This window comes from Oreochromis aureus, linkage group 13, assembly GCF_013358895.1.
Source record: "Oreochromis aureus strain Israel breed Guangdong linkage group 13, ZZ_aureus, whole genome shotgun sequence".
NCBI lineage: Eukaryota > Metazoa > Chordata > Actinopteri > Cichliformes > Cichlidae > Oreochromis > Oreochromis aureus.
This window is the reverse complement of record NC_052954.1, coordinates 10,915,853-10,939,150: the sequence shown is the minus strand read 5'-3', so window position 1 is coordinate 10,939,150 and position 23,298 is coordinate 10,915,853. Positions and strand designations below refer to the sequence as shown.

Below are 23,298 nucleotides of genomic sequence, written 5' to 3'. Positions count from 1 at the left end.
GAAAAAAAAAAAGCAGGCAAAGCGGGCGAAAAATGATTCCATCTGGAATATGTTCCCCTCTCTTGCTACATTCAGCCTGGAGGTTTGTCTTTGCTGTGATGGTACTTGTTCAAAGGGTGATTACAAGAACAGATGAGTGTCCAGACCTCCTAGTTGTAAACTAAGAGACGGATGGAGGGAGAGAGCAGCGGTTTAACTCCCTCTCTATGATGTGTCTCCACAAGTGGATATTTGAGGTGTGTGATGTCGAGCACCGTCTCTCTCTGAGTGCTCGCACTTGTAGCCAAAAGACCAAAGAGGCCCATCGGTTTTTCCCAAACCCTGTCCGATCTGACGGGAACCGCTCACATGTGTTGCAATTGAACATGATCTAGTGTGTGAATAAAGCTCAACCGACTTACTCCCACAGACTTAATAGAAAAGAAACAAGTTAGACATGAAGCACCAGTTCTTCAGAGCAGAATAAACTGCATTATCTGCCAAGCCATTAACATTCCCACGCACTGGAAAAGCAAGGCATGGTTTTCTTGAAAGGAAGGGCATGCAATAAAAATAGGCTGAACTCATTTAACCGTGGAAATGTTTATATAAGAGTGGTCGTACCTTTTTGATCGGTGTAGATAGCAGTCGGGCTCACACAAATGTGCCCGTTCTTTGACGTGATCGCTGACGCTGCACAGTCTGGGCCCGGTTCATGACCCACATCGATCGTAATAAACACCACTTTGCTTTTGTGCCGTATACAAATAATGCTAATGCTAATGGTACCAAGCTAAGTTAGCAAGCTACATCTAAACTGCCATAGAGTGTTGAGCAACGGACCAATTAAAGACCTGAATTTAGCTCACAAAAACTGGGGCACAGACTTGTTGGTACCAGTCTGTAAACACGTGATTTTAATGTAAAGTTAAGAATGTTACAGGAGTCATTATAAGAGTATTGGCTTTCTGTTGTTGACTGCCACTGGGGGCGCTGTTCAGTCAATAAAAACTAGAGACACAGCAGTCTCTGGGGCACTGTTGCCTCACAGCAAGGAGGTCTTGGGTTTGAATCCAGTCTGGGCCTTTTCTGTGAGGAGTTTGCATGTTCACCCGGGTCTGTGTGGTTTCTCTGCAGGCACTCTGGCTTCCTCCTACAGTCCAAACACACGCATTTGGCTAAGCTAATTGGTGATTTTTAAATTGACCGTAGGTGTGAATGAGAGCGTGTGCGTGATTATCTCTGTGTGTTGGCCCTGTGACAGATAGGCGACCTGTCCACGGTGTCCCCTTTCACTCAGTTTGATGCATGGATGACAATGAATGAATGGATTCTCAGTGGTTTATGTTGGAGCATCATATTAAGCACTTTTTACAGACAAGCTAAGAAACCGGCACACAGCTGAGATGCTGGTTATGAAGTTATTGATGCACCGCACATTATCATTCCTGTAAAAATGGTAATAGCCTGAGTCAGCTTGATAAGAAATCACATAAGTGGATTCCTCAGGCATAGCTTCAGATAACAAACATCTATGAACAAGAAACAGGGTTATTTAGGAGCTTAGTGCACAGTTTTCTCAACCAGATGCTCAAACTGCAATAATAAATCATCCCTAACTACTTTTGGATGCTACGTCTGTCTGTGCATATCAACACGTTTACCTCTGCATCAGTATGTGCGGTTTGGCTGTCCGGCTCACTTTAAGTGGATCAAACTACGCTATGGTGGCTCTTGTCATATTTCCAGTTATATAGTTTTAATAAGCAGTCAAGCTCGTGCAGCTTTAAAGTAGACGTCTTCTGGCATTAATCTTGACTGTGCACCCACTCATGTGTACGCTACTTTGCGTGCTTGGTAGTGAATGTGGAGTGTAGAGGGTGGGGGTGGGGGTGGGGTATTCCATATGTACTGTATCAGGGACATTTCTGGAGTTCATTCGTCCACCCCTCCCCCACTGACGAGAGAGGGTTAATTTATTTTTCCTTTCAATAGTGGGTGGGCAAGTCCTGCCAGCTGAGAATTATTCAGAGTAATTATCCCCCCTCTTGTTTTTCACCAATAGAGGTTTTAGCCCCCCCGCCCCCTTCACCCTTTTGTCCCGCCCGGTCACTGGGTCTCCATGGCGAGACCGGGCTCAGGCGTCGCTTTCGTCACCATGCTTGTTGCTCCTGGAGGCACGGCTTTCAGACGACACAGACAGACTGTGTTTCTGGATGTCAGTGTCATACAGCAGCACGCAGGAATGAGGAGAAGATTGAGTAGAAACACAGCCGGGCACATTTTCCTCCCTATTCAGTCACTCGTGCATGAGTAGGCATGCGCACGCCGTCTTGGCTTAGTCACACAGCATGTGTCCTTAACCTACATTTGTTCAGCAGACACATTTTTAAAGAGTCTGTACAGACCATGAGTACAGCTCTACTTCTTCCCCATTTCGTTTCTCACAGTTCCTACTGAAGGATGTTTTTTTTTTTTCTTGCTGTCTTTTGTGAGCTGACAAAACGCAGCTCTTCATGTTTAATGACCCGGGCTCCATCCGTCAGCTTCTCTCCTGTAGAGTGACTTTGCTCCTGTGTCAGCGTCTCATTTTTCCTCCTCCTTCCTCCTGTCTCCGTCTTGTCGCTGCAGCAGCATCTCTCCCCTGCAGTTTGCAGCCTGGCCTGCTGACCCCTGTCAGCCACAGCTGATAAAATCTGACACCTCGTCTAACACCGAGCTGGCTCAGTTAACAATTTTTCCCAGGAATCTGCCACGCCACTGTTTTTTTGAGGAGTTTTTTTTTGTTTTATAACGATGTTTACAATACGAGGACACTATGCCATATGTTTTGGTTATTTCCATCCCCATATGGTTTTGTCAATCAAATGAAATCCCCTGCCGTTTTGCAGAAACCCTTCTCTATGGCAACAAATCAGCTCACTGAGTGAAAGAGACGGACACACATTCAGCTGCTTTTCAGAGCGATGACTGAACAAGCGGTCCGATCATCTGTCTTGATGATATCCTCACGTTCATCCGTTATCATCCCCGTGTTGATAGCGCTTCCTGTTCTGCCTCCAACATAATAATTATAGGCTCCTAATTATGCCGTTAGCTGCCAGGCCCGCTCCAACACTTAGTCATGCATTCTGAGAGGGATTATGGGGAAGCATTTGCCACTAATAGGTTATGAAAGAGTGCCTTCTGTTTGTCGAGCGGACAGCTGGAGAAACTTGAGCTGTGAATGGAGCTGTGAGCGGTAAGAACGTGAGGCTGGTTTAAAAAGAAAGACAGAAAATCCAGGTCAAATTGAAAATTAAGTGGGTAGCCAGAATCGGTTTTAACATGCCAGAGAAGAAAATAGGTCAGGACTGGTAGAAACTTTAGACACACAAGGCAGAGTGTGTTGTCTGCTGTTGTTTGCGAATCTGTGTTGAAAGCTCTGATCAGTCAAACGGTGCGTCTGGTATTTCTCCTGCTGCTCGCTGTTTTATTCCTGAACATGTAAATGAGCATCTGATACATGAATTCAGATGACACCCTCCCTGACGCTGAACCCAGCCTCCCGTTCCTCCAGCCGAGTCGATACAATGCTTCGTTTGCAGATGACGTTTAATCTGACTGCCACTCGTACTCACACTTGTTATTCCGTCAAACTTTTTCTTACGCCCTCGTCTTTAGTGACTCATCGTCTCCCCGTCTGGTTTTGTGGGTCGCTTTTTGCTTTCAGTTCGCTAATAACAGGTCTGAGCGCCGGGCCTTAGGCCTCGATAGCGGAGTTGCCCTTCATTACCTCCTCCTCCTCGAGTTAGTCGAGCTATTGCCTTGAATGAGACACACAACTAATTTGCATCTGCTGAACTGTCAGATATTTGAGGACACATGCACTCACGCTCGCAGGCAGAGCATCGTCAGCTGTGTTTCGCATACACCATTGCGTGCACAAACAGACGTATAAATACACGCACACACTTGCTCCGCTGCTGAGCTATGCTCCCACACACACACACACACACACACACACACACACACACACACACACACACACACACACACACACACTGTTGTTGGGCGTCTGTTGTAGGAGGGAGGTAATGAGCAGTGCACAGCTCAGATGGGATATAAGGAAGGAGAATGGAAGCCCTGTTGCTGTAGAGATGGTTTCCCATGATCCCCTCAGGCTGCACAGCACCGCCAGTTCCTGAGTAATTCATTGTGACAGTTTTCCCTCTAGCGCCCCTTCTGACCTCACAAGGGTGCTGCGTCCTTCCTCCCTCCCTCCCTTCCTCCCTCTCCATCGCTCTCTCAGGTGGGCTCATACCATGCATATTTCATACATGATCCACACTGCAGCAGCACTGTTCAGCCAAGGGCCATAGGAATGGCGCAGCGTTAGTGGGATGTGTTACACTAATACACGCACAGCATACATACACAAAACCCCCACAGACTCATGTAGAAATTGGGGGCAACCGAAACAAACATGCTCTCTCAGTGAGTTTACCCACTAACCGCACAGTGTTTACACAGTCTCTGCACATCATACCTCAGCCTTTATACTGTCACGTAAATAACAATTAGCCCTTGTTCTCATTCAGTGTAAACACCAAGTGTTTGTGTAGTCAACAGTGGGAGAAGGGGAATTCCAGCAAGGTGTGCTAAGATGGTACTACAGCTAAATCTAAGCTATCACTAGCTAGCTTTTGTCTTTCTATGTAACAAATTTTATCTGTCTCGCCACCCTGAACATGTTGAAGAGTCTTGGACTTGAGCAGGATGAAGGAAAGCTTTGTTGATGTCAGGTTTGACACACTATCTGCACATGTGTACTGGGCGAAATCCTTAATGTGCTCTTTGTTTCTGCCTGCAAAAGCCTGCTTCCATGAATGAGACTAATGGGGATCACTTTCCCACAATCTGTTGTTCTTCCTTTGTTCTTTTGTTCATCTATCACCAAGACACAAGCGATCAGCCTTCTTGTCTTTCATCGCGTTGTTGTGGCATTCGTTTCTCCCTTGATGCAATAATGTAAACACACATAATTAGTTTTGAAGAACTGTTTTTTTTGATGGGCGGACAATCGAAGGATTTCTAAAATTATAACTAGCAGGTGCTTTGTCACAACATGTTCACTGCTGCCTGTTTGTTTCCCTTCTACCTCATTTCATGGGCCGCTCTGACAGCAGAGTGTTACTATTAACAGTTAATGAACTTTTCATTTGAAAAGCGCCTCAAGGACTTGAGTTACTGTGGCGAGTCCAGGACTGTGGTATGCTGATGTAAGCTGACCCACTAATGTGGTAGATGTGGAGTCATAGTGCTGTCACAGCGATGTTCCCCACTCTGCCCTCGTCCCTGCTGCACTCATTAGCGTCGTCATGTGTCGCATGAGGACAGGACGACCACTTAACTCAATTTTTCCTCCTGTCCCTCTCCTCAGCTGTTCCCCCTCTTGTGCTCCCTTCCATCACTTAGGGGATTTTTCTGCCTCTTCTGTCACTGCAGGGTTGGAGAGCGGAGGTGTGATTTTGAAGGAACCCGTCTCCGACGGGGAGATGGAGAGTTCTTCGGTGGTCACGTTGCGCTGTGATATTGATGGACATCCCCGGTGAGTCTCCTCCCACTTCAAGATCAAAATTCACAAGGTTTATGAGACGGTATTCAGAACGATTTCTCTTCCTCTTTCTCTTCCTCATCCTGCTGCTTCTCAGGCCGACATGCCAGTGGTTCAAGGACGGCGTGAAGCTGACGGAGAAAACTCATCAGATCAACAATAAAGAGAGGACGCTCACCTTCAAGAATGCCAGTCCGGACGATAACGGGCTGTACTACTGCTGCGCCAAAAATGCAGCTGGGCACGTCTGCAGTAACACCAACTACACTCTTAACATTATAGGTGTGTGTGTGACCTTCTGCAACAAATATCAGATCTGCAAGAATATAAAACTGACATATGATATATTATAAAGAAACTCTAGGGCTGTAAGATGATACCATATTGATTTTACTTTGCTGTCAGGTGTGCTACCCGATCCACTAATTGATTGTAGGTCACTAATCAAAGGTTTTCAGGATGTAGTGAGTTTCCCACATTTCCGCACCTGGAAATGGAGACGACCACGTGTGTGTGGTTAAAGACCATTAGTGATGAGAGAAAGCAGGAAGCAGAACAAAGTTACAGTGCGTGTAATCTGATTACCTTTAAGTCTGTTAGCAACTTCCTCCCACACCACCCACACATACAGAACAATATTGTAATATGCCTTAAAAGAACAATAACAGCAGCTCCCTCAGCATCAGGGTCTCCTCCGTGTGTCTAACAACAACTACCTCTGCTACAGTTTATTCTACAGGTAGGCTCGTTCCTACAAGCTCTCGTCGTGTTGTTTACTCTTGTGTTTCTCCCCCGTGTATAAGGTTTGCTGCACTGCACCCAATCAGCATTAGAAACCCGACGCCCCGTTCCGCTTCACATAGCCACCTGCAACACAGAGACATCGGGTTAGCACCTGGGTTGAGAAAGAAAGGATAATTGTTCAGTTTCAGGTTACGGTGTCACCACCCTCTGCTCTTCTATAGGGCTTCACCTTAAGGAAAAGACTGACAGATTTAAACTGGTTTTCAGTGCACGCTCTCAGATCTTAGGCTGAGGCTTCCCGTTGACGTCCTGGGTGGGCCAGGTGTGCTCTGAATGCACGCCTTTCTTTATCTTCACTCGAACCACTCGTAATGTCCTAAAACTGCTACTGGCACCATTCCTTCAGCAGCTCTGCTGATACTCGCGTGTTTTCCCGTTCTCTTTCTAGTGCGTGTGCGTTAACTCGACGTCCTTCTGCTTTGCATCTGGAGTGTAACAATTTAGTAAAATCTGTGTAGCAATTACTCCTCCTTTAGGTTGTACCAGGCCTAATCTGAAGTTTTGGCAGGTCAGAGCAGTGTTGGCTAACAGCGAGGTCTGCTTGTGGCTGGTAGAAAGGGCCAAATGAAAGTGAATATAAGGAAAAATGCAGCAGCTGAAGCATTTTGCAGGTCATTTAAAACTCAGTGCAAAATCCACAAACCCCAGTTTTAAATTACATATTAAATCAATCACTGAGTTTTTCTTCTTTCCTGTGGAGCTGATTCTAACCCTGTTTTCCAGGAATAACTAGTTTATAGACCATTGCAGAAAAGAAAAGGATTATCTCTTAAGTGAGCAAAAAAAAGAGAGAAAAGGCAGGGAAGCTGCCGGTTCTGTTTTCTGACCTCATTAAGTCTGTCCTAGGGGCCCCTGTGGTGTTGACACACTGCCACCTGAACACTGCTGGCTCACCAGCCTCCTGCTGCTGTTGGCAGCTTTTAATAAAGCCGGAGTAGTTTGGTGTGATGCACGAGCGTCCACGCAGATGGAACTTGATGGTCCGTTGCCTGTAATCATACAGATGTTCTACCTCTCTATCAGATAAGAGCTTCCCGCGGCCGGTGGTCACTCCTGAGGACCAGGTGGTAGTGAGGAACGGGGAGGCTGTGTTCCACTGCCAGTTCACTGCAGAGCCGGCGCCCACGTTGGAGTGGTACCACGAAAACGAGCTGCTGGCAAACAAGTCCAGGTATGTTGAGTGCTAAATCTTTCCCTCTGTGTCACTTTGTTTCTCATCATACGGTATTGTGTAAAAGTTGTGAGTCACTTTTCATTTCTTTATTATTTTTCCTTCAAGGAGCCAGACCTTGGTATAATTTATTAAAGTGATCTTGAGCAATAGTTCTCCTGACTTTCATTTTTCTTTCGACATTGGCTCCTTTTTCACTCTTTTTCCTTGTCCATGGCTATTTTCAAAGGAAGGTTTGTTTCTTAAGCCACTTAACACTCTCATATGAATCATTCAAGCATACAAAAGCCACCTAATTCCAGGGATGAACCAGTGTAGTGTCTATATATAAGAGATAACCTAGCAAAGAAAAAAAATGATAACAGTTTCAGGGATAAAATAGTGTTTCCACACCAACAAAGTCAATCCTTGAAGAGCTGTTGGCTAAAAGTTGTCATATCTCAGCACAGTTTGATGTGTGTTCTTAAAAATTTGAGGAAACTGGACAGAAGGAGGAAAGAAGTGACAGGACCTGAGAAATGCATCTGGCCCTTCTGTTGATCCATCTACTGTTTACTGACGCCTCATCAGAAATGGCCTCAGTGGAAGTGTGGCTGTCATGAGTGCCTACAGCCATCTGTAAAATGTGGTGAAAGAAAGCCTGAACAAGAGAGTACAGGCTTTGCAGCATGATTCCAAACACACTGCCAATGCAGTAAAAGCACACCTGGATAGAAGAACACACACTGGAACACTGTCAGTCATGGATTGGCCTCCCGAGAGCCCAGACCTCAACATACTGAAGCAGTGTGCGATCATCTTGACAGAGAAAAGGCAGCTGACATCCAAAGAAGAGCTTTGAATGTCCTTCATGAAGCCTGGAGAACTATTACTTAAAGAAAGCTTGGCTAAGAGAATTCAGACTGTGTTGAAGAATAAAGGTGGTCACACCAAACAGTGACTGATAATTTGATAAATTGGACTGTTTTCACCTTATATACCTTATTTCCATTAATGCTTATGTATGTTTAAATAAAACACTGTACCTATTATATATCTTTTCTCAAGGCCCAAGGCTCTTGCTGTACGTGCTGTACGTCTAACTTCTAGGATTCCATCCTACATGCACCCCCTTCTCCTTACCATTATATAAGCATGATTCCTGTGTGTCTGAGTGTGCAGCGATTGGTATTCCTACGAGCCCGATGAGGTGGAACGCCAGCATCAGGCTCCCTCCTCTCTATGTGCTGTTTCAACACAAAGCTCAAGATAAATTGCACATTGAGGAATGTTATTACTGGGAAAAAAGCACGGTAAAGTTTTTTTTCTTCAGTCTGCACATCACTGGAACAAACCCATTCTCTGTAACCTATCAGAGAAGTCTGCAGGTCTCCAGTGTCCACGCTCTGAGAGGAAAAGACCCTCGAGCTACACTCAGATTACCAGCATATCCCCCGTCTTTATAAATAGGACTTCATAATAAATTTCTATATATCATGCCAGCTTTCATGCTTATACATGAGCCCGTTCCACACACAGAGTACAATCCTGGTTTTTTATTTTGAAGTGATTACTGAGCTCATTGAGCTAGGGGGGGTGAATGACTCCAATATCAATAGTTAGTCATTTGTGTAATGAGCCTGTCAGAGGCAGGTTTGGTCACCTAGGCAGTGATGATGACTCAGCAGCAGCTTTGCAGCGGCATCTGTAATAAGCATGGAAGCCTAACCTCTTTGTGGCTAGGTTATTCCACAGCAGCCTGGTGTTTTGTGTGATTTAGTTTATTGATCTGGGCTGATTATAGTCCCTAAGTTACGCTGCTCTCTGCAGTGATATCATCTGTGTCTGCACTTAGGCTGTTTAGATAACCTCCCCTAGCGAATGAATGAATAACTAGTGTAGACTGTTTTTCCAAATGTGTGAAACCAAGAAAAAAAATCCCCACACACACCATCTGGAGCTTAAGGCTATTTTTTTGCAGCCAGTTTCTGCTCCACGGGTCAAACGTGTGAAACCATACTCGTGATTGCCTTTAAAAATCGCTCTTTGCTCATTTTGTTTTCTAGTTATTTTGGCCTGTTTCCACAGACTAGTTCTCCGTCTCTCAGGTGGAAATGTACACCAGCTCCCAAAGCTCATTTCCCTCTTTTTCCTAAACAAAGAAGAAGGGATGACACAGAAATCTCACTTTTCCTGAGGGAATCCACTGTGGAACTAGATATTCTTATATGAATCCCCGCTTTTGGAAAACTCTTCTGAGGGAATGCAGATCATTCTGCAGTGGCTTTCCTTTTTCCTCGCCGAGTATTTGTTTTTCCCGTGAGCTCTGCAGTGACTTGGGATCTTCTGTTTTTGCTGTGCCGGATGCTCAGCTCCTTTTCTGTCAGCCCCGAAGCTGGCTTAAGGTCTGCCTTTAATTACTCCTCATTCTGTCCATCACTGACACTGATACTCCCATCGGCCTTACAGACTCCAGGGGCCAGCTGTCAGGACAGGCCTCCTGAAGCACGAGATTTTTTTCTTTTTAATTAACTCAAAATGTAGGACACATTTGTTTCTTTGTTTTCCGTGGACAGATTCTTAGCATTTACCTCTACAGATTTAGAGCAGCAGATGGCTTGGGTTTACTGAATTGGGCCAAATTAGAATGGAAAGTCCAAATTTTCGGGCAGTTGACTTGCAGGTCAAAGCAAAACCTCTAAGAAAGGTTTGCAGATGCAGACTGAGAAAGATTCATTGGCTGTATTTCTGCAGAAATCTTCCCTCTGCTGTGGTTTTCTCTGCGAAGAATGTGCGAAATATTGTTTGTGGATCAGTGATTGAGAGAGATTGTTTCTTTCTCTTCCTCTACAGAGTCTTCCTTCTATCCAACGGGACGCTGCTGATCACCCAGGTCAAGCCCAGGAACACGGGGACCTACAAATGTGTCGGTCGCGGCCTCAGAGGATCACAGGTTACGCTGGAGGCCTCCCTCCTCATAGCTGGTACGTCAAACACGTACACACATACAAAACTCGAGCGTAAACAATTAGAAACCCCTGTTATCCTCTAATCTGAGTGGAACGGGCTACATATGAACACTGCCCTCCATCGCTCCTGCTCTAATCTCCTCTCCCTCCCTCCTCCTCCTTCTTCTGCCGCTTTCACTTAGTGCCCAGATCTCTCCGATGATAATCACATTCCTGTATTGACATCCGGCCCAGCTGCATCCACTACCACGCGCCATACAGAAGCATTTTGCTGCTTCCCCTTCATATTGTTTCCTCTTACCGTCCAGCTGTTTTCTGAGCTTTTTTAGCCCATCAAGTTTCCTCCAAAGTGAACAGCACCTGGCACTCGCTTTAATCAAACAGTAGATGTTACATTAGATAACTCATCAGTGTGACTCAAACAGGGTAATGAGCAGTGTAATTAGGAGGTTGTGAAATGCCGAACGTCATTAAAACACGCTGCAGCTTTCCTTGCATGAAATGACTGTTTCTAAAGTGTTATAAATCAGTGTAATGTGAAAATGACATTTTAAGACGACAACAAATAAAACTCTTTGGTGGTGCAAAAAAAGAAGAAGTTAAAAGGAAGGGGAACCAAATTATATACAAGTCCAAACACAGTGAAGCTGTTTTAATATTGTGCATGCACTAACAAAGCCGGCTCTTTTCCTTGCGCCGCGTCTTCCCAGATAACCCCTTGAAACGACTTTAAAACAGCTCATTGAGGTTGAAACTACAACAAGATGACTGTAGTGTCTTCTCATCTTACTAATCAGCCAGCTTTTTGAAATGCAAGTGCACGCACGTCAAATATTTTGAATAAGCTCAGGGCTAAAATTTCTTTGCATTTCAATGTCCCGGGCACTTTTTCTCCCTTCCCCTCTCCAGCAGCCCCTTTTCTCCCCCCAAGGGTTTTGGATTAACAAGGTACAACTGTATCTGCAGTTTTAACCCAGTGAACCACAGCTCCATTTAAATACCTTAATTCACTTAATCTGATGCTAATCCCTGCAGGCATTATAGGGGATTGTGTCACAGTAGAATTCAGTGTTTAGGGACAAGTTGAAACAGTCGCTCCCGTCGTGGCTCCGCCTCATTCATTTCAGTGCCCTCCCTCTTCTCGCAGCTCTGCTTCTCTTTCATCTGCTGAGAAATGTGTTTTCTTCTCATTAATTGATTTAGATCTTAGGCTCGTAGAAGGTCGAAGCCAGCCGACCAGCTTTCAGAGCGCTGTTGGCCGATAAAGTATTAATGACTTCCATTTGGGAGACCTCACGGTAGCGGGAGGTCTTGTGAGTCTTTGCAGCACAGATCCCATTCCATGTAGAGGCTGCCAGTATTGATACGACCCACCTCACACGAGCCTGAGTTAATTCCCGAGCTAAGAACCTGTATTCTTAGTCCCCCTACTGTGCGCTTTGTTCTTTAATTATTATGACTCGCTCTTCAAGTCAGAGGACTTACTTTAACAAGACAGGAAGTCTGCTTAATAAAGCTGTAACGCTTCGCTGGCTTTGAACACAGGTTGATGATTATTAGCGGCCCTCTAATAAATCAGAGTCAGCATTTGAATTGCTAAGTCAGTTCGTAACATTTGCTCGCTCTCTCTGGTTCCCGCTACAGAAATAGAAGACATGGTGCCCCGGGCGTCGAAGGTTTTCACAGTGGACACCCTGCAGCAGGTAGAATGCAACGCCCCACGTGGCAAACCTCCGCCAGAGGTGTGGTGGGAGAGAGAAGGTCAGCGGGTGCCCACAGAGGGCCGAGTACACCAAGATGGGAAATATCTGGTCTTCAGTCCCACGGAGAAGGGAGATTCGGGCACCTACACCTGCGTGGCCGAGAATAAGGCTGGACGCAGGATACAGGAGGTCACCTTCACTGTGGCCAGTAAGTCCTACAAAGACCACTTTAAATGTACCCTAAATTCACTTTAACTAAGTACAAAGTTTCAAAGTTTAGAAGTAGAATTAGAATTAGAATTAGAATTCAACTTTATTGTCATTGCACATGTCACAGGTACAGGGCAACGAAATGCAGTTTGCATCCATCCAGAAAGTGCTTTAGTCGTGATATAGATATATTACAATATAAATTAGCAATAATAGAGATGTGTAAGTATATTACAGAAATGGGTCTATTATGGTATGTTATAATGTACACAGTGTGAAGTATGTTATGAATATTCTATAACTATAAGTATGTACAGGCTGTAGTGAGTACAAGCTATGTACAGGCTATGAACAGGATATAAATATGAAATAAAAACTATACAGAAATCTGAGATATACAGTTATACAGAATGTGAACTATGTAAGTTATAAACAGTTGTGGGATTAAAAATTATCGTATGTACAGAATGATTATCTACACAGAACTATACAGTAGTGGTAAAGTGCTAGTGGTTGTGGGTGTGTGTATGTTCAGTCCATGAGTTTAACGTGGGTCAGATGTCAGGAGGCAGAGTTCAGGAGTCTGACAGCTGTAGGGAAGAAGCTGTTCCGGTACCTGGTGGTCTTAGTCCGGAGGCTCCTGTAGCGCCTCCCAGAGGGCAGGAGGGTGAAGAGTCTATGTGATGGGTGACTGGGGTCTCTGATGATTTTCCCAGCCCTTTTCAGACACTGCTTCCTGTAGATGTCCTTTATGGCAGGAAGTGGTGCTCGGCGATGCGCTGGGCAGTTTTCACGACCCTCTGCAACGCCTTCCGGTCCGAGGCAGAGCAGTTCCCGTACCAGACTGTTATACAGTTGGTCAGGATGCTCTCGATGGTGCAGCGATAGAAGTTCACCAGGATGTCTGAGGACAGGTGGTTCTTCCTCAGAGTCCTCAAGAAGAAGAGGCGCTGGTGAGCCTTCTTGACCAGCTTGGAGCAGTTGGTCGTCCAGATGAGATCCTCGGAGATGTGGACTCCCAGGAACTTGAAGCTGCTCACACGCTCCACAGCCATCCCCTTAATGTGGATGGGTGGATGTGGGTCAGCATTCCTCCTGTAGTCCACGATGAGCTCCTTAGTCTTCTCGGTGTTAAGCAGCAGGTTGTTTGTGTCGCACCACTCAGCCAGACGATCCACCACCTCCTCTGTAGGCGGCCTCATCGTTGTCACTGATGAGGCCAATCACCGTGGTGTCATCTGCAAACTTAATGATGGTGTTGGAACCATCAGCAGGTCTGCAGTCGTGGGTGAAGAGGGAGTAGAGGAAAGGGCTCATCACACAGCCTTGTGGTACACCGGTGTTCATTGTGATTGTTGATGAGCAGCGGTTATCCAGTCGGACATGTTGGGGCGGTTGGTCAGGAAGTCCAGTAACCATTTGCAGATGAGGGAACTGATGCCTAGGTCTGTCAGTTTCCTGATGAGTTGTGAGGGTGGATTGTGTTGAATGCTGAACTGAAGTCTATAAACAGCATTCTGGCGTAGGTGTTGTTGTTGTCCAGGTGTGAGAGGACAGAGTGCAGTGCGATGGAGACTGCATCCTCTGTGCTCCTGTTCTGGCGGTATGCAAATTGGTGGGGGTCCAGGGTGGGGGGACAGGATTTGAAGTGTGCTAAGACCAGCTGCTCTAAGCACTTAGTGATGATGGGGTGAGGGCTACTGGGCGGTAGTCATTGAGGCCAGATGGGTTGGAGTTTTTGGGTATCGGGACGATGGAGGTGGATTTGAAGCAGGCCGGTACCACAGCGTGGGCCAAGGACAGGTTGAATATGTCTGTGAGCACTCCTGCAAGCTCCCCAGAACACGCTCTGAGAACACGCCCGGGGATACCATCAGGACCTGCAGCCTTGTGGACATTGATCCTGCTCAGCACCGCTCCTACATCGGTGGGGGAGAGAGTCAGAGGTCGGTGGTCTGGCGTCATGTCTGTTATGGTTGTGGTTGTGGGGTTCCCTCGCTCAAAACGAGCATAAAAGTTGTTGAGCTCGTTGAGGAAGGAGGCATCAGAGGATGTGGGGGAGGGTTTGGTGGTCCTGTAGTCTGTAATGGTCTGGAGTCCTTGCCACATGCGTCGGGGGTTGGAGTTGGAGAAGTGTTCTTCTACCTTCTTTTTGTAATGGTGTTTAGTTAGGTTGTAACTGTGGTGATGCAGGCATTTGAAAGGAAGATGGGATCTTGAGATGGGAACTAAAGGATAGAGTGTTTTTGATTGAAATGTTGCTGAAGTACCCTAAAGGTTGTTGTAATAACACTGTGAACACCTTTAGATCCTGGCCTGAAAAAGCTAAGAAGCATTGACGCCAAGAAGTGATTGACACATTGGATATTCCTTCAGGGCAGCGATATGTAGCTGAAGAGTTGTCTCTTTGTCCACAGCTCCCCCAGTGTGGGTGGACATGCCTAAGGACAGCCATTTAGAAGAAGGTAAACCCGGTTACCTCCACTGTCACGCTCAGGCCAACCTCCAACCTGAGGTCACCTGGTTCCGCAGCAGCAACATCATTCAGCCCGAGGTAGGTTTTCACATTCCTTGCTGTCTTTTTCTTTTAACGACATACAGAGGAAAGCTGGTCTGTTTGTGCCTTCACAGTTTTACTACAACTTTTTTGTTTGTTTTTTTTGTCTCACCAGGACATCCGGTTTAAGATATTCCCTAACGGGACCCTCAGGATCAACAATGTGGAGGTCTATGATGCGCATGTGTACAGCTGTCAAACCAAAACTCTGGGCGGACAGCTGACGGGACATGCTAAGGTCGCTGTGCTCGGTAAGATGCGTGGGAATCACTTAGCTGATCAGTATATACAGTGGATTATCCTTTGTTTGCTCCGAATCTATTTGAAGATATTTCCCGGAGATAAAGATGATGTGTAATGAGCGAGGGAGTGATGAGTAATACAGCGCTGAGATGAAAAATAAATGCGATGTGGTCATGGCTGTGGGCTTGTGTGTGTGGTTTTCTATAACAGAACTCTGTGTTGTGGATCTGGGGATCCTGCAGGACACCCACAGAGATGTAAAATATGACTCACACACAGCAGCTTTAGCTTAGCCTCCATTTGTAACATGTATCTCCATGATCAATTCCTATCTGATCTCATAAAACGCTCATCAGATCTGTGTGCTCGTCGTGCCTGTTGACACGTTTTCCCAAATATGTCTGAACATGATTTGCGTCAGCTTAGTGTCATCCGTGTGTGATGTGTGCTGTGCTTTTACTTATGTTTCAGAGAAACTAAAGTTCACCCCAACCCCGCAGCCTTCCCAGTGCTTGGAATTGGACAAAGAGATCACCATCCAGTGCTCGGCTAAAGGCAGAGAGCCACCCACCATCCGCTGGTCCAAAGCAGGTCTGCTGCCACTGACTCTGCTTGCTATAGCTTCTGATTTGATAAGGAATGGCTGTTGAGCAATATTTCACCCAGAATCCTTTAGCAGGCATCAATTCTTCAATGCTTATGATGACAAATGCTGTTTCCGCAAGAATATGTAGCAACCTTTGTAGAATAAACACAGCGTGAGGGCGATTTATCACCACAGATCACTTCCCTCCTCCATCTGCAGTAGCCATAGTAGTCTAATTAACCACTTGAATCCCACATGGATAACCAGAGCAGCCCTCCCAACCCCTCTTCTCCCCGTGTGTCTCTCTGTCTCCCCCTGCAGATGGAGGAGAGCTGCCGCCTCACGTCAAGCAGAAAAACGGCCAGCTCCGTTTCACCAAAGTCACTCGAAGCGACGCTGGCAACTACACCTGCATCGCCTCCAACAGCCTCCAGGGGGAGATCCGGGCCTTTGTGACCCTCACCGTAGCCGGTAAACCACTCTCTCATCGTCATGGAAGCAGGGAGTAGTGAAAGAAAGGGTCACGCTACTGTATTAGTCATCAGCCCCACATCGGGAGGACTTGTGGTCTTGGTGCATGTGAGAGTGGTTTTATTGCAATGCGGTCACTGATCATTGCCATTAAGTTTCAAACACAGCAGCATTTATTGTGTAGTTGGTGGCCTTTTTACAGTCTGGTTAATGAATTGCGTTTGGGTTGTAGATTATCTGGGAGGACGGTGACCACAATCAGCACAAGCTGTAAAAGAGGCGCTGTCGCCCCAGATGTGGTTAAATTGTTGTATTAATACGATTTGTTTCTTTCTGTGCGTGTTTGTGTTTGCGTGCGTACTTTTTGTGCACAAACAGTGTACGTTCGCTTCAAGGTGGAACCAGACAACACGACGGTGTACCAGGGTCACACTGCAATCCTGCACTGTCAGGCCACGGGCGATCCCAAGCCTCACATCCACTGGGTGGGTAAAGACAAGCCGCTGGACATCAGTAATAACAGAAGGTAAACGAAACACATTTGTCTTCTCCACAGCTCAGCCTTCATGGATTAGGATTACACAGTTGACACGACTGATTATAGCTCCATCTCCACACATTCGTTGTGGATTTAGCTTGTGCTAACATAGAATTATAACCTTGGAAACAAACGAGTATGAGAGTTCGCGTTTCATTTGCTCCACCAGAACGTGCCAGAGCAAATAAAGCTATTATTTAAACAGACTTTCCCCACTTGCATGTGCTGGGCCAATCATAGCTCTGATGGTCTAATTTGGTAATGTTAACAAAATATATTAATGTATTTTGAAAGCATTGCATTTCTTGACCCTGAATTGCACAATGTAGCCCGAATTATAGCCATTATCTTTAAGTCAGAAGATGTTTTTTAATGTCACTGATATAAAATCAGATTCAGATTGGACACTGAGACCTCTGTGTTGTTCTGTCCCGCTCCTTCTTCCAGGTTCCAAACGATGCCCAATGGCTCCTTAGTGATCAGGGACGTGACTACGGATGACACCGGCAAGTATACCTGTGTGGCCGGAAACAGCTGCAGCATCAAAGACCGCATGGTTCAGCTGTATGTAGTGGGTGAGTTTGGCACACTCGCACATACTTACACAGGCTTTGTTTGATCAGGAGCAAATGGGCACACAATCACAAGTGTTGGGTGAAGGCTTTAATTAAACCTTGAGCCTCTGTCTGTCATCCGTGCGGACAGGTTAATAACCACAGCCATGTCTCTGACGCCACGGCTGTCACCGAGGTGATGGGATCGGGCAGGCGCTGGATCTAATAAAGCTTTACACTCTGTGGCTCCTTGTGTGCCGACTAAAGCTGAAAATTACAGTCACACACTAGCACTCGTGTCCCACATCACCTCATTTTCTCCCAAAGTAGCAGGATGGTACTCCAGCTTTGCTTTTTTGTTTTGGAGACAATTAAATTTAGATGTTTGTCGCGCCTTGTAAAAGGCAGACAAGTAATTGACTCTAACAGGGCAACTCAGACAAATGAAAGGACCATATTTATGTTTGTAAGTAGGTTTAACTGTGTTAAAATTCAGCACAAATACCTTTTTAATCATCCGCTTGTTCCAGTCTTATTTTTAAAATCCTGTTCTATGAAACGTTTACGCTCGTGTTTACACTAAAATTGATGCTTAAACATTCCTTTTACCATCAACTGTTTGAAAGATTTAGCATACTGGCAACACAGTATGCAGTGGTTAAGACTTTAATCCATGTACAGTGTACTTCTTAACCACGTTTTAGTCACCCCCAATTTTCACCTGTGCCAAACAGACAAACCAGTGCATTTCCCGAGTGAAGAGGAGGACAAGGCTCCTTACAAGATGATCCAAACAATCGGTCTGTCGGTGGGAGCGGCTGTGGCCTACATCATTGTGGTCCTGGGACTCATGTTCTACTGCAAGAGCAGACGCAACGCCCAAAGAATGCAGAAGGGCCAGGATGGAGAGGAGCCCGAGATGGAGTGCCTTAATGGTATGATTGCTGATAAAGTTATGGTTGTACAGTTACACAATAATCCTGTGTGCTACTCCAAGATCTTTGCTGCCACCTTGTGTTTGTTGTATTTATTGCACTTAACATGTAAAAAGGCAAAAAAGTGTTGAGCCGAGCAACAAGTATCAGTTTGTTTTCAGCGTTCTGTATCCTGTATATACAATACATTTTAACATATTATATAAAACATGTTCTAAATAGATCAGATGTATTCAAATTTGTGCTACGTCTGTGACCTTTGACCCAGTGGAATATTTGTTGTTTTCATCAGGCGGAGCAGTTCAACAGAACGGCCACACCACTGCTGAGATCCAGGAAGAAGTAGCGCTCACCAACATGGGTACCATCGCAACCACAGAGAAACGCCACAGCCACGTCAACAACGATAAGCTCCACTTTCCCCGGACAAACCTACAGACCATCACTACTTTAGGTAGAGTGGTCTATGCATCTCTGTTTTCTATGAAAAAAGTGCATTTTGCTTCTGCGCTCACATTTTGCTGTGTGTCATGTGAATTGTTGCTCAGGTAAAGGGGAGTTTGGGGAGGTGCTGCTATCCAAAGCTAAGGGAATCGAAGAGGGCGAGGAGGAGACGGTGGTTCTTGTGAAGAGCCTGCAGACCAGAGATGAGCAGCTCCAACTCGACTTCCGCCGGGAAGCAGAAATGTTCGCCAAGCTAAGCCACCCCAATGTCGTCCGCCTGCTGGGCCTCTGCAGGGAGGCGGATCCTCACTACATGATCCTAGAGTACTATGACCTGGTAATCCCACACTAACACACACACACACAAGAAGTGCAGAATTGTTGTTTTGTACCTGACACACTGCTCTCTATGTCTGTGTTTCTCATTCCAGGGAGATCTAAAGCAGTTCCTGAGAATTTCCAAAAGCAAAGATGACAAAGTCAAGAGTCAGCCTATCAGCACCAAGACCAAAGTAAGCAGTGATCTGTGCAGCATGAGTGACGTATAACAGCCTTCTGCACACCAGAAGCCATAGAAATAAACGGAAATGGAAATAAACTGTTATACAGAGCTCTGTATTTTTGTCTTTGGGCTCTGCTGCAGTAGCTCTGTATCGTGTAGGTCATCTTGTCTGAAACAGGCCATTGTAGCTTGACCTTTAACCTTCTGCACTCATTACTGTTAAGTTACAAGTTAACCATTGAGGATTGATTGTTGAACTTTGCTTGCTTTGAACTTCTATGTTTTTATCAAAGTCTCTCTACCATGACCACCTCCCCCTCTTTCTCTTCCCCCTCCAGGTTTCCATCTGCACTCAGGTGGCTCAGGGCATGGAGCATCTTTCCAATCACCGCTTCGTTCACAAAGACCTCGCCGCCCGAAACTGCCTGATCAGCAGTCAGAGGCGTGTCAAAGTGTCGTCACTCAGCCTCAGCAAGGACGTTTACAACAGGTCTGTTCAAAAACATACAATAAAGTCTCCTATCAGTAGAATCATCTGCTTAATATTTCCATCCCTTTGTTATTTCTCTGGTGTTCACATGTGTAGTGAGTACTACCACTACAGGCAGGCGTGGATCCCGCTGCGCTGGCTCCCAACAGAGTCTGTGTTTGAGGATGACTTCTCCACCAAGTCGGACGTGTGGGCCTTCGGAGTGTTGATGTGGGAAGTATTCAGTCATGGGGAAATGCCATACACCAAACTGAGCGATGACGAAGTGTTAGAAGGTGAGTTTGATGCTGCAACACATTACTGTCTGTACCCCAGGAAGAGGGGATCGCTCTTTAAAAGGCATCTCATCCCATTTTTCTGCAGGTCTGCAGGCAGGAAAGCTGAAGCTACCCCTTCCGGACGGATGCCCCTCTAAAATCTACAAGCTGATGGTGCGCTGCTGGGCGCTGAGCCTCAAAGAGCGCCCCTCATTCACCGACATCGTCCATGCCCTGGGAGAGCTGCCTTCTGACAGCAAAGTCTGAAGTGACCAATCATCTCACAGCAGAAAGGAACTGTTACCAACTCTGCCCCGCCCCCCTTCCCCTAAAATACAGACAAGAATGCTGGATTATTTAGTCTCACACATTTCAGGGAAGAGGGTTGAGGGGGAAGAAAAAAGAAAAAAAAAAACTTTAATTTTTTATGCATTTCAACAATTTTTTGAGTGTGGATTAGACTTGTTTGCTATATGAGTGGAACTGCACTCACCTTTGTATGAATGGCTTCGTGCGAGCAGTGCCAGGAGTTTGCCTTCACCGCAGCACGGACGATCCTCCCCCACCTCCAGCCTCCAGCCTGTGGTTCCACTGTGACCCCGCCCGTCTGCGGCCGTTTTCGTTTCATGGAGCCTCACAACCTCAGTGCCTCTGCCCCTCCACACACACACGCACACACTCACGCACTCTCTAACTTTGTAGGAATGATGGTGCATTGGCTGGCTCTGATTAGTGCGAAGGATTTGCCTGAAATGTCACGTCACCACTTAACTCCTTGGAGTTTTCTCATTAATCTAAAGAGGATATTGAAGAGAAAGTGGGGCACAGTGGGACTGCAGTGGAGCAATGAAGCCTCTGTAGATAATCAGCCACTTTACGAGTGTGCCGAGTGAGGTCGTTTAAACTGGTCTGTTCCCCTCGCAATTACATCGAGCTGCATCCTGAGTCCGCCACCCTGACCCCACAGATGTCTGCTCTCTCTCCACCGGGTACAATCCCTCAAATTGTTTGCTTTTGTGTGTTTGAGTGAGTGTGTGTGTGTGTACATGCACTGAACTGTTGTCCCTACAGACAGATAAGGAATGGGGGTTTGCATGAAGGTTTGTGGAAAACAAGTAATCCGTGTTACGGTAACACTTCAGGAACAACAGCAACAAAGAAACAAGTTTTATAGCCAAGGAACATGTTGAACAGATGAGATCGTGCCAGTGTGGGCTTTATACATTTTTATAAGTGTGCTCTGTTTGTCTGTTAACTTTGAGGTGCTTACAGGTCACTGCTGATGGGTAGGAGTACTCATTTTTACCACACAAACACCATCGTGTCCTCTCAGCTGCAGGAATTGAACCCGCCGCCACGTTTGACCTGCTTTATTCTCTCCAGAGGTCCAATCACAGTTTCTCTCCTGGTCCACCTGTTTTGTGCAATGCTGCGAAGCGGACCATCACACCAGGCAGTGTGTACATAATGTTAGAAGCCTTGCACTAACTTCACTTAAAAGATTATCCTTTTTTATATATATATATATATATATATCATGTTGTGTAGAAGGACATGCAGGTGCCTGGTTATTTATGATGAAGGTCCTGTTTTTTTTTTTTAAACTGTAATAGAAAGGTACTTCTGTGAGGTAGTTTATGCTATGTATTCATTCTCACGGTCCATCTCGGTGTGCGTTCAGTCTGGTAACCGTCTGGATACGCTAACACAAAGTACAAAGGAGGTCAAAAGAGTGACTGCAGGTCACCAGTGCTCGTTTAAGTGCCTAGTAAATGAAGGATTATCTTAACCGTTTCCCTTTTTGTTTGTTGTTGTTTTTACATCATCTAATCAAATGCGATGGCCTTTGTTTATGAACATGTTTTTATACGTTGTTTTTAGTGTAATATTTTGTTTTTATGAATGCTAGGCACTCACAACTAGACCTCTTTTTCTTTTTTTTAATCTGCTTCAGCACATGTTCACAGTAATCACAGATATATACAAAAGCATACATGCTGCTGTCAATAAAGGTTCACAGTGTTTTTACCCAGTTTGTTGTGACAGTTACTTTAACTTCTTAATATTTTCAGGTCAGTGTTTATGCTGAGGTTGTAATTCAGCTGTAACAAGTTCATCCAAATAAGGTGTTTGATTTGTGAGAAGTAAATGCCTCGTTTGTGTATTCAAGCGAAAATATGTTGTAAATCGTGGAGCTAGTGACTTCTTCACTGATACAATAGTGTTGTGTGACACTCTCTTCTTGCAGCCTGCATTACAACAAAATATGAGGTTAAGAATAAGTGATGAAATCTTCAATGAGGTGGATTGCTTATCTCTCGCAAGTCTCTACAAGTTATATACACACACAGATCATTAAAGTGTGTGTGTGGTAGTGGTGGGGGCGGGAGGAGGGGTGTGTGTGTGGAAGCAGAACTAGAAGTATTTGTACTTTATAGTGTTGGGCTGTAGTTTGTTAAACCACTTGTATGACCTTGTAAAAGTACATCCAGCACTATTTTCTTCTTTATCCAAATAAAAAGTCTCTGTTGTAGCCACTAGAGGGCGCTGTGCGGTTAGGATTAAACCTGACCCTTGAGGCTTGCCAAACATTTTTTCCCCATTATAATTTGTTTACAGTTTAATGTGGTAACTAGCTTTTAAAGAAGTTTCCTCAATGGGTCTACGTGCTCATTGAGTTTTAGCACTTCCTCAGTCGTTATGGGTCTCCTCCAAACTTTGAGCACTGTGCACTGTGTGTGTGTGTGTGTGTGTGTGTGTTGGGGGGGACTTCGCTTGAGATTTGCACACAGCACCGTGCGCATGTCACTTTTTGGGCCTCGTTCGGTGCGCGTGACATGCCGAGAAGCAACACTGAATAGAAATGAGTCTGTTAACGCAATAAATGTCTTTCCACTGCGGTGATATTATAACAATTTTCCGAGTAAATCTGCGTTTCACCGAACTTTCGATTTTGTAGTTCACTTGCAATAAAAATCCCCTGAGCATCCTGCCACTGAACCATCTTCAAATGCCTCAAAACTCTGGCGTTTGTTTTAACTTGCCCGTAAGACCAGGTGGGTGGAGGTTGTTCCATCGTTTCAAACAGCACACCTAAGTGCCTCTGACTGATTTCCCTCTGATACTTGTTTTTTCTTTTAAATGAATACGGATTACACGTTTCAAAGAAAACCTAATGATGAATGACATCAGTTTAAGCTGGTTTGTCCTTGCTGTCAGGTCTACTTGTAGAGGAGGAAGCCATCTCTGACGACACTGGTAACACATTTTACTAAGAGGGCTGGAATTGGTGCAAAGGTGAACAAGATGA

The 23,298-nt window shown here is 45.5% G+C and overlaps 1 protein-coding gene across 1 annotated transcript in view; it reads left to right on the top strand.

Annotated features, from left to right (window-relative positions):
* Positions 1–22,020, top strand: part of ptk7b (protein tyrosine kinase 7b) — a 73,295-nt gene extending 51,275 nt beyond the window's left edge. Inside the window, exons 3-20 of the mRNA XM_031737590.2 lie at positions 5,467–5,569; positions 5,673–5,857; positions 7,403–7,550; positions 10,383–10,513; positions 12,143–12,409; positions 14,829–14,965; positions 15,084–15,219; positions 15,683–15,802; positions 16,119–16,268; positions 16,647–16,794; positions 17,254–17,381; positions 18,095–18,295; positions 18,588–18,749; positions 18,844–19,076; positions 19,171–19,251; positions 19,580–19,731; positions 19,828–20,006; positions 20,095–22,020. Coding sequence (XP_031593450.1) covers positions 5,467–5,569; positions 5,673–5,857; positions 7,403–7,550; positions 10,383–10,513; positions 12,143–12,409; positions 14,829–14,965; positions 15,084–15,219; positions 15,683–15,802; positions 16,119–16,268; positions 16,647–16,794; positions 17,254–17,381; positions 18,095–18,295; positions 18,588–18,749; positions 18,844–19,076; positions 19,171–19,251; positions 19,580–19,731; positions 19,828–20,006; positions 20,095–20,255 — 2,822 coding nt within the window. The 3' untranslated portion in view covers positions 20,256–22,020. The remainder of the gene's footprint in view (positions 1–5,466; positions 5,570–5,672; positions 5,858–7,402; positions 7,551–10,382; positions 10,514–12,142; positions 12,410–14,828; positions 14,966–15,083; positions 15,220–15,682; positions 15,803–16,118; positions 16,269–16,646; positions 16,795–17,253; positions 17,382–18,094; positions 18,296–18,587; positions 18,750–18,843; positions 19,077–19,170; positions 19,252–19,579; positions 19,732–19,827; positions 20,007–20,094) is intronic.
* Positions 22,021–23,298: the final 1,278 nt, after the last annotated feature.